The 15,610-nt window shown below is 41.4% G+C and overlaps 1 protein-coding gene across 3 annotated transcripts in view; it reads left to right on the top strand.

The window, feature by feature from the left end:
* CSNK1G1 (casein kinase 1 gamma 1) overlaps positions 1 to 15,610 on the top strand; it is a 169,605-nt gene that overhangs the window by 105,876 nt on the left and 48,119 nt on the right. For all 3 annotated transcript variants that reach the window (XM_036009090.1, XM_028505788.2, XM_028505791.2), the window contains exon 5: positions 14,929 to 15,080. In XM_036009090.1, the coding sequence (XP_035864983.1) occupies positions 14,929 to 15,080 (152 nt within the window). The remainder of the gene's footprint in view (positions 1 to 14,928; positions 15,081 to 15,610) is intronic.

Below are 15,610 nucleotides of genomic sequence, written 5' to 3'. Positions count from 1 at the left end.
CATCTGATACATTGCTTATCTCCATTTTGTTTAGCTCTTTTTCTGGAGTTTTGATCTGTTCTTTCATTTGGGCCATGTTTCGTTGTCTCTTTGTTTTGGCAGCCTCCCTGTGTTTGTTTCTGTATATTGGGTAGGGCCTCTTTGACGCTGTGTCTTGGCAGTGTGTCCTAATGTAGTAGGTGTCCTGTAGGGTCCATTGGCACGGTCTCCCCTATCACCCAAGCTGGGTACTCACGGTGTGCCCTTCATGTGGCCTGAGGACACCCTCCTCTTGTAGTTGAGCCTTGGTTGCTATTGGCAGATCAATGGGAGGGATTTACCCAGGCCAGTCAGCTTCAAGGACTTGCTGTGACTGCTCACCACCAATCTCTGCCCTCTGTGGAGGATCAGGTGTGCAGGAGCAGGGGCAGGGGCATGGTGCTTCCACATGGTCTGTCTGTAGCTGTTCCTTGGATGTGCTGGCCGTGGCGTTCCCCAGGTGGTACAGGCCAAGGTCAGCCCCAACCTGTGTTTTACCCAGGGCTGCCCTGCCTGAGTTGTAAAGCAATGTGAGATGGCTGCTACTTATGCTGGGCTTGAGATTCCGAAGCTGTGAATCTAAGATAGCTACTGCTAGTGTCGGGCCTGGGGCTCATTGAAGCCAGCTGTCACTTGTTTGAGGCTATTTAGGAAGTTGTGCAGTATGAGCAAAGACCAGCCATTCATATGGAAAAGCAGCTTGGGTGGGCCTGTAAGTTGTGTGGGGCAGAGTCTGTGGGAATCTCCAAGGTGGGTCAAGCAGTGTTAGCCAGGGTGACGGAATCTCAGATATGGCACCAGCTTGCCAGCTCAATAGCCTCTGCTTGTCTTGATGCGAAACACTTCAGTTTCTCCTTGTATACCACTGGTGCCTTTCCAGCTGCTACCCCAGTGCTGGAGCTCAGAGGGAGCGAGTCTGAGTAGGTGAGTCTGTGTGTAGGTTCTTTAAGAAGAACTGCATGGGGCTCCAGCAGTTTCTTCCACTGACTCAATCCCCACTCTTTTTTACAGTAGGAAGTAGTGGAGACTTCTCTTCCTGGCACTGGAACCTTAGGTTGGGGGGCCTGGTATGGGGTTGGGGCTCCTTGCTACCGTGACATCCCTCCCGAATTTTTACCCACCGGATATGGGTAAGAGACTAGCCCATTCTGTGTCTGCACCCGTTCTACCAGTCTGATGGATGTGGTTTCTTTAATTCCATAGTTGTCAGACTTCCATTCAACTGAATTTCTGAAGGTTCTGAGTGCTGGTTGTTCCATATTTCGGTTGTAATTTTGATATGGTTGTGTGAAGAGACCAGCCATGCCTGCCCATACCACCACCTTGACTGGAAGACTCTTTTTAAAGTTTGGCTTCTAGCCTTGACCAGGTGGTCAGTTAGAACATTGTCCCATGCACCAAAAGATTGCAGGTTCAATTCCCAGTCTGGGCACATACCTAGGTCGCAGGTTCAATATTTTGTCAGGGCGTGTGTGGGTGGCAACTGATCGATGTTTCTCTCTCACATCACAATTTTCTCTCTCTCTGTCTCTCTCTCTCCCCTCCCCCTCATTTAAAATCAATAAACATATCCTCAGCTGAGGATTAAAAAAATGTGTAAAAAAACTGGCTTCTTGAAAACTTAAATTCATTGTTGTCATTCATGGCTCACACTGTATTTATATTATAGATTGCTGTCTGCTATAATGCAGTAGTGAGTTCCTAGTGTGTGCTTAGAAGAAAACACTTCCTGTGAAGCTGTTACTAAAGATGTATTAAGGCAATATGGGTGTATAATACTCAGATAAATCCTTACTTTTCTTTTTATTCTTTTGATCTCTTTATTTACTCAGATGTCTTTGCCTTTGCAACTTTATTAATGACCTGTGCCATATTTTTTAGAGACATTTACTCAAACAACCAGTGGTTCAGAATTAAAAGAACTCCAGGTGAGAGCAAAATAGTCCTAGTTTTTCCAGTTTTAGAGAGCTGTTACCCTAGTTTTTTCCTCAGTGCGCTTAGCTCCCTATATACTTGCTACTCCCTCAGCCTGCAGATTCACTCCCTCCCCTCCAGCCTAATCAGTTTTTCACCATCCTTCTTCAGGAGTCGGCCTGTGACCCCTGTTCTGCAAAGCTTGCTCCATCAACCTCAGTCAAGGTTAGATGCCCTTTTTTTGCTGTTACAGCAGCACTCCATTCTCACTTGTGATGTTTTATGAATGGAGAAACTGAACATCAGACACTTGGAACTTAATTGAACTTGAAAGTGGGAAGCAGGACTGTTGCAGCACTTATTCCTCAGTCTAACTGGAAATCAGCAAGATAAATGAGTTTACTTTTGCTTCCATTCAAGTCTCCACGCCTGCTCAGTGATCAGAATTAAAAGGTCATCTTGAATGTCTTACCAGGTCACAGCTGTTCTGACTGGAGAGAGATTTGGGTGAAGGCCCAAATGGGGGGAAAATGGCAAGCTGGAGCATCTGCTCCACTGACTGGGCGTGGTTCTGTGGCAAGCCACTTAAACTCTGCTTTTCCTATTCAGAAAATGAGGGTGACACTTGGTACGTTACTCTCTCTGGGCTATTATGGTGCTTTAGAAGGGGTATTTCAATATTAACGGAGTTCAGTGATAAAGGACACTCTCGTTCTGGGCTGTGCTTAGACAGTGCGCCTTAGTGGGTTTTGTTTTTTTTCTCAGTTAGGACACTTCTGGGAACAATTTGTTAAATGGGCCCAAGTTAATGAAAACATATGCTTGTCTGCTTTTTATACTTTCTGTATGTAAGCGTATGCCAAGTTACCTTCTGGATTTCTAAAGGATTAATTTATTAGGTTTCATTTGACAGTTGACTCCTTCATAGTTGTATTAGAAAAATACCACTAAATGCATTCCTGATTTAATCTTACTTGTGCTTTTATAAGGGAAATATTACTCTTTCTTTATTTACTTGAGTTTATAATCTTTCTGCATCATCAGTATGTTGTGATGTTCTATTAGGTTCATATACCGATCGTGTTTTACAGAATCTTTATAAAATCAGTTAATCTCCTGTCAGAGTAAGTGACCCAGTGACCCAGTAGTACTTGCTGTCACTCTAGATGCCCTTGAATTTAGGGCATAGACAGGTGCATGTGATACAGAAAAAAAAGCCCGAGACTTGGAGGCAAAAGTTGGGGTTTGGGGTTTGCCTGTACCACCCGTTATGTGACAGAAGAGAGTCACTTCAGGTAAATATCTATATGTACTTGTTAGTTTTAAATGGGAGCACCTATATAAAAAAATTTCATAAACTGTAGGACAGTTTAGGGCCAATAGACTTTTGTGATAGGAGTATTCTTTGAGTGAAATTTTCTAATTGTAGCATTGAATGAATAATGAGGTAGGAAGGATTCTCTTGACTTTGAAATATCAGTGATAATTCCGATAAAAAGCTAGGAGACATACTCCAAAAGCTAGGAGATAACTTCATGCTAAGGCTTTGGAAATAATGGGTTAAGGTGGGTTCTGAAAGCATTTTTAAGTATCCATGGGCCTGGATACTTAAGAAATAGGACTATAGTACTGACTGTTGAAAATAGGTACAGGCCCCAGGACAGAACAGGGACCGCAGAGGATTTAGAACTATGACAACTTGGCAGTATGTGCTAGAATATTAAATATGCATGTCCCTTGACTCAGCATTTTCTCTTCAAGGAATATACCCAGGCACATTTGCACTCTTGCCCAAAAATGTGGGCACAAACATATGTTACAGTATTATATGCATATTTGTCTAAACACTTTCATTTTCATATGAGTTCAATCTCACTTAAGAGAGAGAGTGGGTGGGGGAAGAATTTCTTAGCTAACAGGACTGAGAAGTCCAGCAATAGTCTCCCCTCAGGCTAGCCAGATCCAGGATCAGCACTCTCCTTGGCCCTCAGGTTATGTGGTATATTTTTTCCTCTCTCTGTTGCTCACAGCTGTGCTTTCTCTGTCTTAGTTTCATTCTCAGATAGGTAGTCTACCTATTCTCATGTAGTAGTCTCTGGCAGCTCCTTGCAGGTAGCTATCACAGGGGGTTGGGCGTGGGGGGTGGAGAGTGCTGCTTCTCCAAGGTTCCAAGGAAAACCTAGTGTTTACTGTCATTGTACTGACATGGCTCAAGCATCCATCCCTGATCCAGTTTCCTGGGGCCGGGGAATGGAAGAGGTGGGATAGGGAGCACAGAGAATAATTTTGGCAATCACACGAATGAAAGGGAACAACAGAGGCAGAGAAAGAATGTGGGCAGCCGGTGAAAGAAGAGAGCAGTGAATCTGCAGGTAAGAGATCTGATTACGTTCACTTGGGCAACCCTGTTACCTAGGAAAGGGCACACAGCATCTCTGTGGTCTGTCTCGTGTGTGAAGTGGAGTTAGGGTTAGTGGTTCCCCTTGTTTCTTCACAGGATGACGGAGGTTTAAGTGAGATGGACAAGGGCTACTTATGTAAAGGAAAAAACATGTAATTCCAAGTTATCCAAAATCAAAATAAAGAATTTGCCTATAAATGGATTGGGAGAAGAAAGGGGAAGGAAGATGTCATTAGATTTCCTTTGCACATTAGGTGACTTAGGTGACTAATTTTGTTGGTCATTTAATCTATTCAGATGAACAGGCAGTTTTCTGAGACAGCAGAACACATTTATATTTGTGTGTAGCTTTTGCTGCTGATAAAATAAGCAGCAGCTTTTGCTGCTGATAAAATCTACATAGTTCACCTACATGTGGGAACAGCAAGATATAAACCTGCAGTTACCACATACAACCATCATGGAAGAAAATACACAGAAGAAAGTTAGCGTAAGACTACAACTCTGAATTAATCATTCTTATGGAATTCAAACAAGAAATATCAATTGTGTTTTAGCATTCCTGCACATTTAACATCTAATTAATTTTCCCTGTTAGTGTTGCTCCCTGGGTTGGGCATTGTCCCACAAACTGAAAGGTCGCCAGTTTGATTCTTGGTCAGGACATTTGCTTGGGTTGCAGGCCAGGTCCTCGGTTGGGGGCAATACAAGAGGAAGCTGATAGATGTTTAGATGTTTCTCTCTTTCATTGATGTTTCTCTCCCTCTCTCTCCTCCTCCCTTCCCCTCTCTCTAAAAATAAATAAAATCTGATTAATTTGTTTTGCTCTGTATATATGTGTATTTAGCATTTTGAGGCAAGAATTATGTACTCCCAATAGAAAATTCAAGTGATGTTTCATTGAACTGTATTTATATACTTACTTAGTACTTATTCTACCTTTATCTAGCATGTGCTTGAACTAGTCCTAGGCATTGACATACAAATGTAATTAACACTTAGTAGTCACTGCCTTCAAACAGCCTTCCAGTGTTGAGGAAGATAGCCACATGGATGAAAATAGTGTAATGGGAGTGGAGCAGGATAGTCAGGAATGGGTTCACTGTACTTTGAGCAACTTCTTTTATTTTTCTTCTTATTCCTTCTAAATGCTTGCTAGAACTTTGGTTTTTTAGTTATTCATATATGTGTGAGGAGGAATTCAGCATCTCTTCTTGGCTTTTAAAATTCTCTTTATGCTCTGGCCTGGCCAGTGTGGCTCAGTTGGAGTGTTGTCCTGTGGACTGAAAGATTGCAGGTTTGACCCCTGATTAGAGTGCTTACCTAGGGTTCAGGTTCAATCCTCCATCAGGAGGTGGATGGGAGGTAACCAGTTAATGTTTCTGTCACACATTGATGTGTCTTTCTCTCTCTCCCCCCTTCCCTCTCTCTAAAAGCAATCAAAAAATAATGTCCTTGGATGATGATAAAAAAAATTCTGTCTTGATAACTTAAGTCACAGGAACTGCAATTCTAAGGAAAGTGGAAAGCTTTCACAGACTAGGTTATTATCCCTTAAACTTACCGGTTCTGAGTTGAGTTAGTCTTTTTGAAAAGAGAAGGAATAAGGAATCCCCACCCCCGATACACAAAATGCTTTATAAACAGTTTTTATCTTAGATGCTGTCTACTACAGAAGGAATCCATCTTCCTATCTTGGGCTTTCTTTCCTGACTCCTTTGGGTAAATAAAACTTTGAACCTATTTACTTTAAGGTTCAAAGCCTTGGTAGTTGTGTGTGTGTAATAGAGAAATGGTAAAAGCTCAGTTTCTGTGGCTCACAGCCTTTCCTCGCCTTCTCTCCCCACCCCCGCCCCCCCGCCCTATACAAATCTGAGCTCATGTTAGCAGCATATGTCTAACGATATTCCAATTCCCAAGGGGCCTGTGAACAAGAGGAATGTAAAACATTTTTCATTATAAGACACACGGAGTAATCCTGATTCCTTAATTCTGGGTCTAGCTGTTCTTTTTATTAAACCAGCATTTTGAGTAGACTCATATGTTGAACTGGTTCATATTTTAAAAAGGCATTTTTCAGAGTCAGAAAAATGAGAGGGATTCTGTTCTTTTCTTAAAAGGGAAACACATGTATTGTCTCATATCTTTGTAGTAATGCCTTGTTTTAACTGAGTTATTTCCTGAGTTGTGAAGGCTGTGCTTTCATTTTCCACTTTCACTTCTTCCTGTGGAATGTCATCTTGTTTATCTGCCTGTCCTTTCTGCTTTCTTGTTAAGTGGGTTTGTTTAACGTTATTGATGATAAGTCCGGTGTATTAATAATTCCTTGATTCTGTCAAACACTAAAGAACATTCAGTAGTTCTGCTGGAAGCCACTCCCATTGATGGGGCCAAGGCTAGTTTAATTTTGGAGAAAAACTTTCCTACTTTCTTTAAATGTTTAAAAACAAATTATAAACAAAAGAAAGGAATTACTGAGGTAACTATGCCCTTAAAGGTTTTTTTTAGCCCTGACTCTGGGAGACAGTTATCAGCAACATATGCTTATTTTTTCGTAGAATATTAGTATAGAATTTGTTTTTTTATATCCAGATTTTAACATAGGTGTGGGACTTTGAAATTGCTTCACAGGTAGGTAATTTAGTTTTTCAAAAAGATGAAAGGCTAATTATTAGGCAATAATGTGATCAAATTACCGAAAGCTTCAGTGTGGTTCTATTTCAGTTCTCAGCCTGGTGTACATTTAAAAATATCTCTACTTAGAGTAGTTACTGTTCATAATGCATTGTGGAATCTTTTCAAGTAGCAGCTTGGATCATAAAGAAACCATTTTACTTGATTTGGTGTGTTTAATCCAAGTTAAATTTATGACAGACTGAATATTAGCTATAGTGTTGTACACCTCACTTCCTGTTTTATGCAACTTGGTATATATGTGAGCCCTGTGTCCAGCAGGTTTCTAAGACTATGTTACTGACGGATGGGAAAACTGTTTCATAGTATCCTACAGAAATACACAAAATATAATGTGCAGTTTTGGTTTATAAGAGATTTAACTTGTGGCTAAAGGAAGTACAATGAAATCTATTGTAAATCCTTCAGAACAGGAAAATTCAGAATTCATTTCTTTAATTTTGAAGGGAGAACTCATTAGTGCCCTACTTCCAGAATAGATGAGAGATTATAAAACTAATTTGCTTTCCAAAATACCATGAATTGAAGAATTCAGTGTATATCTACCTTGCCTACCTCTTTTACTTCATTTTCATTGCCTCATAATTATTTGTAGGAAGTACCTTGTTTCCCATGTGTATAGTTTGTGTTGCATTTAAAGCTTTGCCCTCGTACCCAGTCTTATTAAAGCATTTCACAGCATAATGTTGAATAATTAAAAGTTTCTTAAGCAGTGATGCTTAAGATGGCTCTGCAAGAGAAGAATAAAATAGAAAACACAAGGTTTCTCATTTAAATGCAGCCTGGTGATAAATAATCACTGTGCTAGGTCTCTGACCAAAGAGACACACTTTCTCAGTGAACTGGATCTGTGTGTCGCCGTTGGCATCGGCCACTTCACGGGGAGTCATGCAAGAAAGCAGACGCAGAAATGGAACTTGCGTGGGTGTCTTTCTGTACAAGTAGTTCTAATAAATTATGGCTACATCTCCTGAAGAGTCTTTTCTGCTCAGAAGCACATTTTCTATTATATCTAAGAAACTCTAAACAAAGTCTTTTAAATAGCCTTAAAATGATTCCCTTCAAATGGTATTGGGTCTAATTGTTCTGATGTGAAAGAACTTATGAAGGAAACTGGTCTGTCAGTGGTTTCTGAGTCCTGGTAATATATTAGTTATAAAACAAAGCATGCCCTTTATTCTTACCCTCTAGATACAGAATTTTCCAGCCAAGGTAACACTTCAGAATCACCTTGGAGCTGTGCTTACATCCACCACGAGAAATTCTGTTTTCATAGGTTTGAAATTAAGTCACTGCATCTGTTTTTTAAAGTTTCAGAGGTGTTTCTAATAGACACACTTCCAGTTGAGCACCACTGCCAGCTTATATTTGAATTCGTACCACACATATTCTGTGTAGCATGGAAGTAACTTTGATTCATACTGGTTCTATGGCTTTACAAAGACTAGATCCAAGACTCCGGCTTGAGCTCTTCCTACACTGGTACTTGAACCTAGTCCATCTTTGAGAAAAGCTTCAAAGCCTCTCAGTAATCGAGAAGTTGTCTTGAGCATCCCAAAGCCTGCCAGGGTATTGTGAGGTCTCAGGGTACTTAATAACAGGAACAGTAATGCCGTCAAGAGGAACTTCTCACATCTTTGGAGTTACTGGGCAGGAGTCGTGAGTGATAGAACTCCCAGTTAGAAATTATAGCCATCACTCAGAATGCTTTTGTGACTTTTTTGTAAACATAGAAATTTCTGATGAGATGCCTAGATTTTGGTATTAAAGACTCTCAGGAACAAGATGATCATTTGTCTCATTTAAACTGATCCTTAAGTATTGGCAGCAAGTCTAGGAAATTATGCCAGTATTATATTTCTAAACAGGCCTGACTTTTAGCTTGTATTTAAGAAGGAGGATGTTGTGCCCAGATAGGCAGTTTAACCAACTAAAGGAATAGTATGTTTATTAATTATGATTAAATTTCCCTCTAAAAATCTAATCAGTGGTAGTTTAGTCAGAGTGTGGAGATTGATTTTTCTTTTGTATTGGAGTCCAGAGGGAAGGGAGTTCCAGCATTGGTATCGTCACTCCACAGCCATCAGGGATTCAGGTTTTTCTCTTTTTTTTGTTCCATCCATTCTTGGCACCAGCATATTCTATTAGTTCTAGCTGGCTTCTGGAGCTTCAGCCATCCTCAAAGGGTCATAACTCCAACTTGAGACATCTCCCTTGAAATAGCTTTTCTGGAACTGCCTCAGTAAGAAATTTCTGCCTCCATGTCTGGTCATTCCTGTCGTCATGGGAGACTGGAAGCTTATTACTTGGGAAGGTTGCCACTCACTGTCATTAGGAATCCTGCTGTTAAGAAAGATCTGTTACATCCTGTTTTGAAGACATACTTACATCAGGAAAACCAAATTTTAGTGACATCAAAAAAATTTAGAATATGAATTTAAATTTAAAAGATCCCCTAACTGCCATATACCATGTGTTTGATTAATGAAAACAACAAATCTTCGTGATAGTGTTCTCTTTAGAATTCTCAGCAGGACTCAGTGGGAATGGCTGTTAAGTTTTATATATTTTAAATCAACTGAAGAATGAGTTCTTCAAAACAACAGAGGGGAAAAGACATTTCAAATGAAATCCTGTTTCCTTTTGGAGACAGGGAGAATCAAAATGACCCCACAGACAATTCAGTGGACATCTATGGAGCTAGCAGGAGTGGGGTATACTATATTAGATGATCTAAGCTAAGAATGAACTTACTGAAATACTCAAATTGTTTAGTATTTAGATGGAACAAGATAGACTGATGCATGAAATAGTTAAACACACATATAGCAATGAATCATCCTATCTCCAGATAACAAGACCTATCCCAGACAGAATGGGGCACACAGTAGGTTAAAGTTTTACTTTTTAAATTTAAATATTCTGTTGCTATTAAAGTTGTCCCAGTTTTTCCCCCTTTGCTCCTCTCTACCCAGCCTGTCCCCCACTCCCACAGTCAGTCCCCACACCGTTGTCCCAATCCATGGGTCATTCATATGTTCTCTTCAGCTAAGCCCTTCCCCTTCTTTCAGCCAGCCCCCACACCACCCGCCTCCTCTCTTACAGCTGTCAGTCTGTTCCATGTTTCTGTGCCTCTTGTTTTATTTTGCTCGTTAGTTTATTTTATTTGTTAGATTACACTTATAAGTGAGACCACCTGGTAGTTGTCTTTCACCAACTGGCTTATTTCACTTAGCATGAAAGTCTCCAGTTCCATCTGTGCTATCACAAAAGGTAAGCATTCCTTTTTCATTGTTGTGTAGTATCCCATTGTATAAATGGGCCAGTGTTTTTTTAATCCACTCATCTACTGATGAGCACATAGGTTGTTTCCAAATCTTGGCTATTATAAATAGTGCTACAATGAACATAGGGGTGCATAAGCTGTTTTAAATTAGTGTTTTGGGATTCTTAGGCTATATTCCCAGCTATGGAATTGCTGGGTCAAAAGGCAGTTCCACTTTTAATTTTTTGAGGAAATTCTGTTTTCCATAGTGGCTGCCCTAGTCTGCATTCCCCCCTACAGTGCACTAGAGTTCCCTTTCTAGCACTTGTTTGTTGATTTATTAATGATGGCCATTCTGACAGGTGTGAGGTGATAACTCATGGTGGTTTTAACTTGCAACTCTGATGGCTGGTGATGTTGAGTATCCTTTCATATGTCTATGGGCCACCTGTATGTGGGTTAAAGTTTTTAGTAGAGAATATTGTCTTAATCCATTTGAGCTGTTATATCAAAATACCACATATAACTGGATGGCTTATAAACACAGAAATTTATTTCTCACAGTTTCAGAAGCTGGAAGTTCAAGGTCAGGGTGCCAACATGGTTAGTTAGGGTCTGGTGAAAGCCCTCTTCTGAGTTACAGACTGCTTAATTCCTGCTGGGTCCTCACTTGGTGAAAGCTGAGGTGGAGGGTGACTCTCATAAACCCACTAATCTCATTCCTGAGGACTCTGCCCTCATGACCTAATCACCTCCCAAAGGCCACATTAGGCATTAGGTCTCAACATGAATGTGGGGGGGACATAAACATGCAGATCGTAGCAGGTGTAATCACCTCTGCCTATACAAATAAAAAGGGATGGGAAGATGGAGAAAATTTTGTTGTCTAGAATCTTATAGGCAAAAACAAGGAGTAATGACCATATATACCTGTAGACCATAGTATACATAAATATGGGAGATGGAAGAGTTTCTGCTCTATGAGACCACATTTTTAAAATGTTCTGAGGCCTTACACATAATCACTGTTCATGTGGTGCTATCTAACATAATATTTACTGAATATTTCATACTTGCAATAAACTTTTTTAAAATTGTATTTTATTGATTATGCTATTACAGTTGTCCTGATTTTTCCCCATTTGCCCGTCCACACAGCATCCCCACACCCTCCAGCAATCTCCCCACCATTGTTCATGTCCATGAGTCATGCGTTTAAGTTTCTGGGCTACTCCATTTCCTAATCTGTCTTTATACCCCCATGGCTATTCTGTAACTACCTATTTGTACTTCTTAATCCCCTCACCTCTTTGCCCATCCCCCACAACCCCTCCTGTCTAGCAACCATCAAAACAGTCCCCGTATCCATGATTCTGTCTCTGTCCTTCTTATTTGCTTAGTTTTTAATTTTATTTTTTAAAGATTTATTTATTTATTTTTTTAGAGAGAGGGGAAAGGAGGGAGAAAGAGTGAGAGAAACATCAGTGTGTGGTTGCCTCTCAAGCACCCCCAACCAGGGACCTGGCCCACAACCTAGGCATGTACCTTGACTGGTAATTGAACTGGCCACCCTTTGGTTTGCAGGCCGGCACTCAATCCACTGAGCCATACCAGCCAGGGCTGCTTAGTTTGTTTTTTAGATTCAGGTGTTGATAGATATGGGGTTTTTTTTTGTGGGGTGGTTTTTGTGTTTTTTTCCCATTTTACTATTCATAGTTTTGATCTTTTTCTTAAGTCACTTTAACATTTCATGTAATAATGGTTTGGTGATGATGAACTCCTTTAGTTTTCTCTTGTCTGGGAAACTTATTATCTGCCCTTCCATTCTAAATGATAGCTTTGCTGGGTAGAAAATCTTGGCTTTAGGTCTCTGCTTTTCATGACTTTGAATTTTTTTGCCAGTCCTTTCTAGCCTGCAAAGATCCTTTTGAGAAATCAGCTGATGGTCTTATGGGAACTCCCCTGTAGGTAACTAACTTCTTTCCTCTTGCTGCTTTAAAGAGTCTCTCTTTTATCTTTAACCCTTGGCATTTTAATGATGATGTGTCTTGGAGTGGGCCTGTTTGCGTCCATCTTGTTTGGGACTCTCTGTGATTCGTGGACTTGCATGTCTATATTTCCTTCACCAAATTAGGGAAGTTTTCTTTCACTGTTTTTTTTTTTCCAAATATATTTCCAATTTCTTACTCTTTTCTCTTCTTCTGGTACCCCTATGATGTGAATATTGGACCTCTGGAAGTTTTCCCAGAGACTGCTTATACTATCCTCATTTTGGGGGGATTCTTTTTTTCTTCTTGTTGTTCTGATTGGTTGTTTTTTTGTTGGTTTTTTTTTTTGTTTGTTTTTGCTTCCTTATGTTCCTAATCATTGATGTGATTCTCCATCCACTCTGCTATTGTTTCTGTGTAAGTTGTTCTTTACTTCAATTAGTGTATCCTTTGTTTCTGACTGGATCTCCTTTATGCAGCTGAGGTCATCACTAAGTTCCTTGAGCATCCTTATAACCAATGTTTTGAACTCTGCATCTGATACATTGCTTATCTCCATTTTGTTTAGCTCTTTTTCTGGAGTTTTGATCTGTTCTTTCATTTGGGCCATGTTTCGTTGTCTCTTTGTTTTGGCAGCCTCCTTGTGTTTGTTTCTATGTATTAGGTAGAGTTGCTTTGATTCCGTGTCTTGGCAGTGTGTCCTAATGTAGTAGGTGTCCTGTAGGGTCCATTGGCACAGTCTCCCCTATCTCCCAAGCTGGGTACTCACGGTGTGCCTTCATGTGGCCTGAGGACACCCTCCTCTTGTAGTTGAGCCTTGGTTGCTATTGGCAAATCAATGGGAGGGATTTACCCAGGCCAGTCAGCTTCAAGGACTTGCTGTGACTGCTCACCACCAATCTCTGCCCTCTGTGGAGGATCAGGTGTGCAGGAGCAGGGGCAGGGGCATGGTGCTTCCACATGGTCTGTCTGTAGCTGTTCCTTGGATGTGCTGGCCGTGGCGTTCCCCAGGTGGTACAGGCCAAGGTCAGCCCCAACCTGTGTTTTACCCAGGGCTGCCCTGCCTGAGTTGTAAAGCAATGTGAGATGGCTGCTACTTATGCTGGGCTTGAGATTCCGAAGCTGTGAATCTAAGATAGCTACTGCTAGTGTCGGGCCTGGGGCTCATTGAAGCCAGCTGTCACTTGTTTGAGGCTATTTAGGAAGTTGTGCAGTATGAGCAAAGACCAGCCATTCATATGGAAAAGCAGCTTGGGTGGGCCTGTAAGTTGTGTGGGGCAGAGTCTGTGGGAATCTCCAAGGTGGGTCAAGCAGTGTTAGCCAGGGTGACGGAATCTCAGATATGGCACCAGCTTGCCAGCTCAATAGCCTCTGCTTGTCTTGATGCGAAACACTTCAGTTTCTCCTTGTATACCACTGGTGCCTTTCCAGCTGCTACCCCAGTGCTGGAGCTCAGAGGGAGCGAGTCTGAGTAGGTGAGTCTGTGTGTGGATTCTTTAAGAGAAACTGCCTTGGGCTCTAGCATATTCTTCCATGGACTCAATCCCCACTGGTTTTTTGTAGCCGGAAGTTGTGGGTAGTTATGTTCCTGGCATAGAAACCCTGGTCTGGGGTCTCGATGTGGTGCTGGGACTCCTCAGTCCCAAAATATTCCTCCCAAATTTGTATCCGCCATATATGGGTATGGGAACAGCCCATTCTGCGTCTGTGCCCTTCCTGTGAGTCTGGATGGATTTGGTTTCTGTATTTCCTTAGTTTTCAGACTTACATTTAAATTGCTTCTGTAGTTGTCAGACTTCCATTCAACTCAATTTCTGACAGTTCTTAGCAATGGTTGTTCTGTATGTTAGTTGTACTTTTGATGTGGTGTGTGAAGAGGTGAGCCTTGTCTACCTACACTGCCATCTTGACCAGAAGTCCTACAATTTCCTCCCTAAGGAGAAAATTCATTCACAAGTTGTCACTTAGTTGAGAAAATCTAGATTTTGGTTTCTTATAGTTATGAATGTCAAATCTAGAGGACAACCCATCCTTTTTTTCCCCTTTTTTCTTTCTTAATTACTTACCTATAACCAATTCCAATCTGTTGACTTGACTCCTGCAAATAGGAAACAGGAAACTATGGAGTCTCCCTGTGAGAAGAGGGTTAGGCTGTACCTTCTGTGACCTCACCCCTTCAGTCTGATTTGTTCTAGAGGCAACAGTTGTGATTAGCTCCATACCTGGCTTTGTCAGTAAGCATAGGAAATGAAACGGAACCAGCTAGTGGAACAGGGTCTGTTAGCCTGGCCTTTAGACTCCGCAAGCCATCTTTTGAACCTATTATGATAGTGCACTTCTGGGCACCCTTGGGGAAGAATAGTTTACACTCTGATCAAGTATTAGATCAGGGGCCATTCTCAGTCTCATGTAGCAGTGGAAATGCCTTTGACACTCTGCTATTAAATAACTGCTTCTTTGAACATATTGTGCAATGACACACCCTTTCCCACCCGTTGTTCGTTTCCCTCAAAGCTATTGTTCTCAGTTTAGTTCTCCTGTAGGGACTATGAAGGAAAATAGAAACCTCACAAATTGTACTTTCTGTATATCTACTTAGTGCTGATGCAGCTTTTGCATACTCTATCCCACTTCCCCTCTGCTTTCAGGTGAAGGTCTCCCCCAAGTGTATTACTTTGGACCATGTGGGAAATACAATGCCATGGTGCTGGAGCTCCTCGGCCCCAGCTTGGAGGACTTGTTTGACCTCTGTGACCGAACTTTTACTTTGAAGACTGTATTAATGATAGCCATCCAGTTGGTAAGTTGGCATTTGTCTTCTGCAAAAGGATAGTCAGGTCCCGTTCCCCACCCCCAACACATCCTTCTGACCCTTTTGGTGACTTAGGTGATTTGGTGATTTAGGTGCAGTGACACCTAGCAGATGCAAACTCACAGGCTTGACGGCATTCTAGGAAGCTAGACAAGAAGGGCTAACCCAGAGAAGTCACACTGCATCAGCCCTTTGCTCTGTTTTGAGAATTTGTACCTCAGAATAATACCCTACCCTTACCTGAAGTAGAAGCATATAATTTAGATTAAGGAGAAAAAGGATGCTTCGGTGAAGTTGTACAAATGCAAATAATTTCTCAGATGTCTTCTTTAGAGGTTTTACACACATGAACGTAAGGTTTGGTCACGCCCTGCCTCTCGCCTTACTGTTGCATCCAAGGAGAGACTGGAGATGGAGCCCAGTGCCCTAACAGTCAGATTCCGAAACTGTGTGACCAAGAACCCGCCTTAGTTTTCGGGCCTTCAGGTCGCACAGAGATTGACACAGCTGAAGAGGCA

Source organism: Phyllostomus discolor, chromosome 1 (genome assembly GCF_004126475.2).
Source record: "Phyllostomus discolor isolate MPI-MPIP mPhyDis1 chromosome 1, mPhyDis1.pri.v3, whole genome shotgun sequence".
Lineage (NCBI taxonomy): Eukaryota > Metazoa > Chordata > Mammalia > Chiroptera > Phyllostomidae > Phyllostomus > Phyllostomus discolor.
This window is presented reverse-complemented; position numbering and strand designations above follow the sequence as displayed.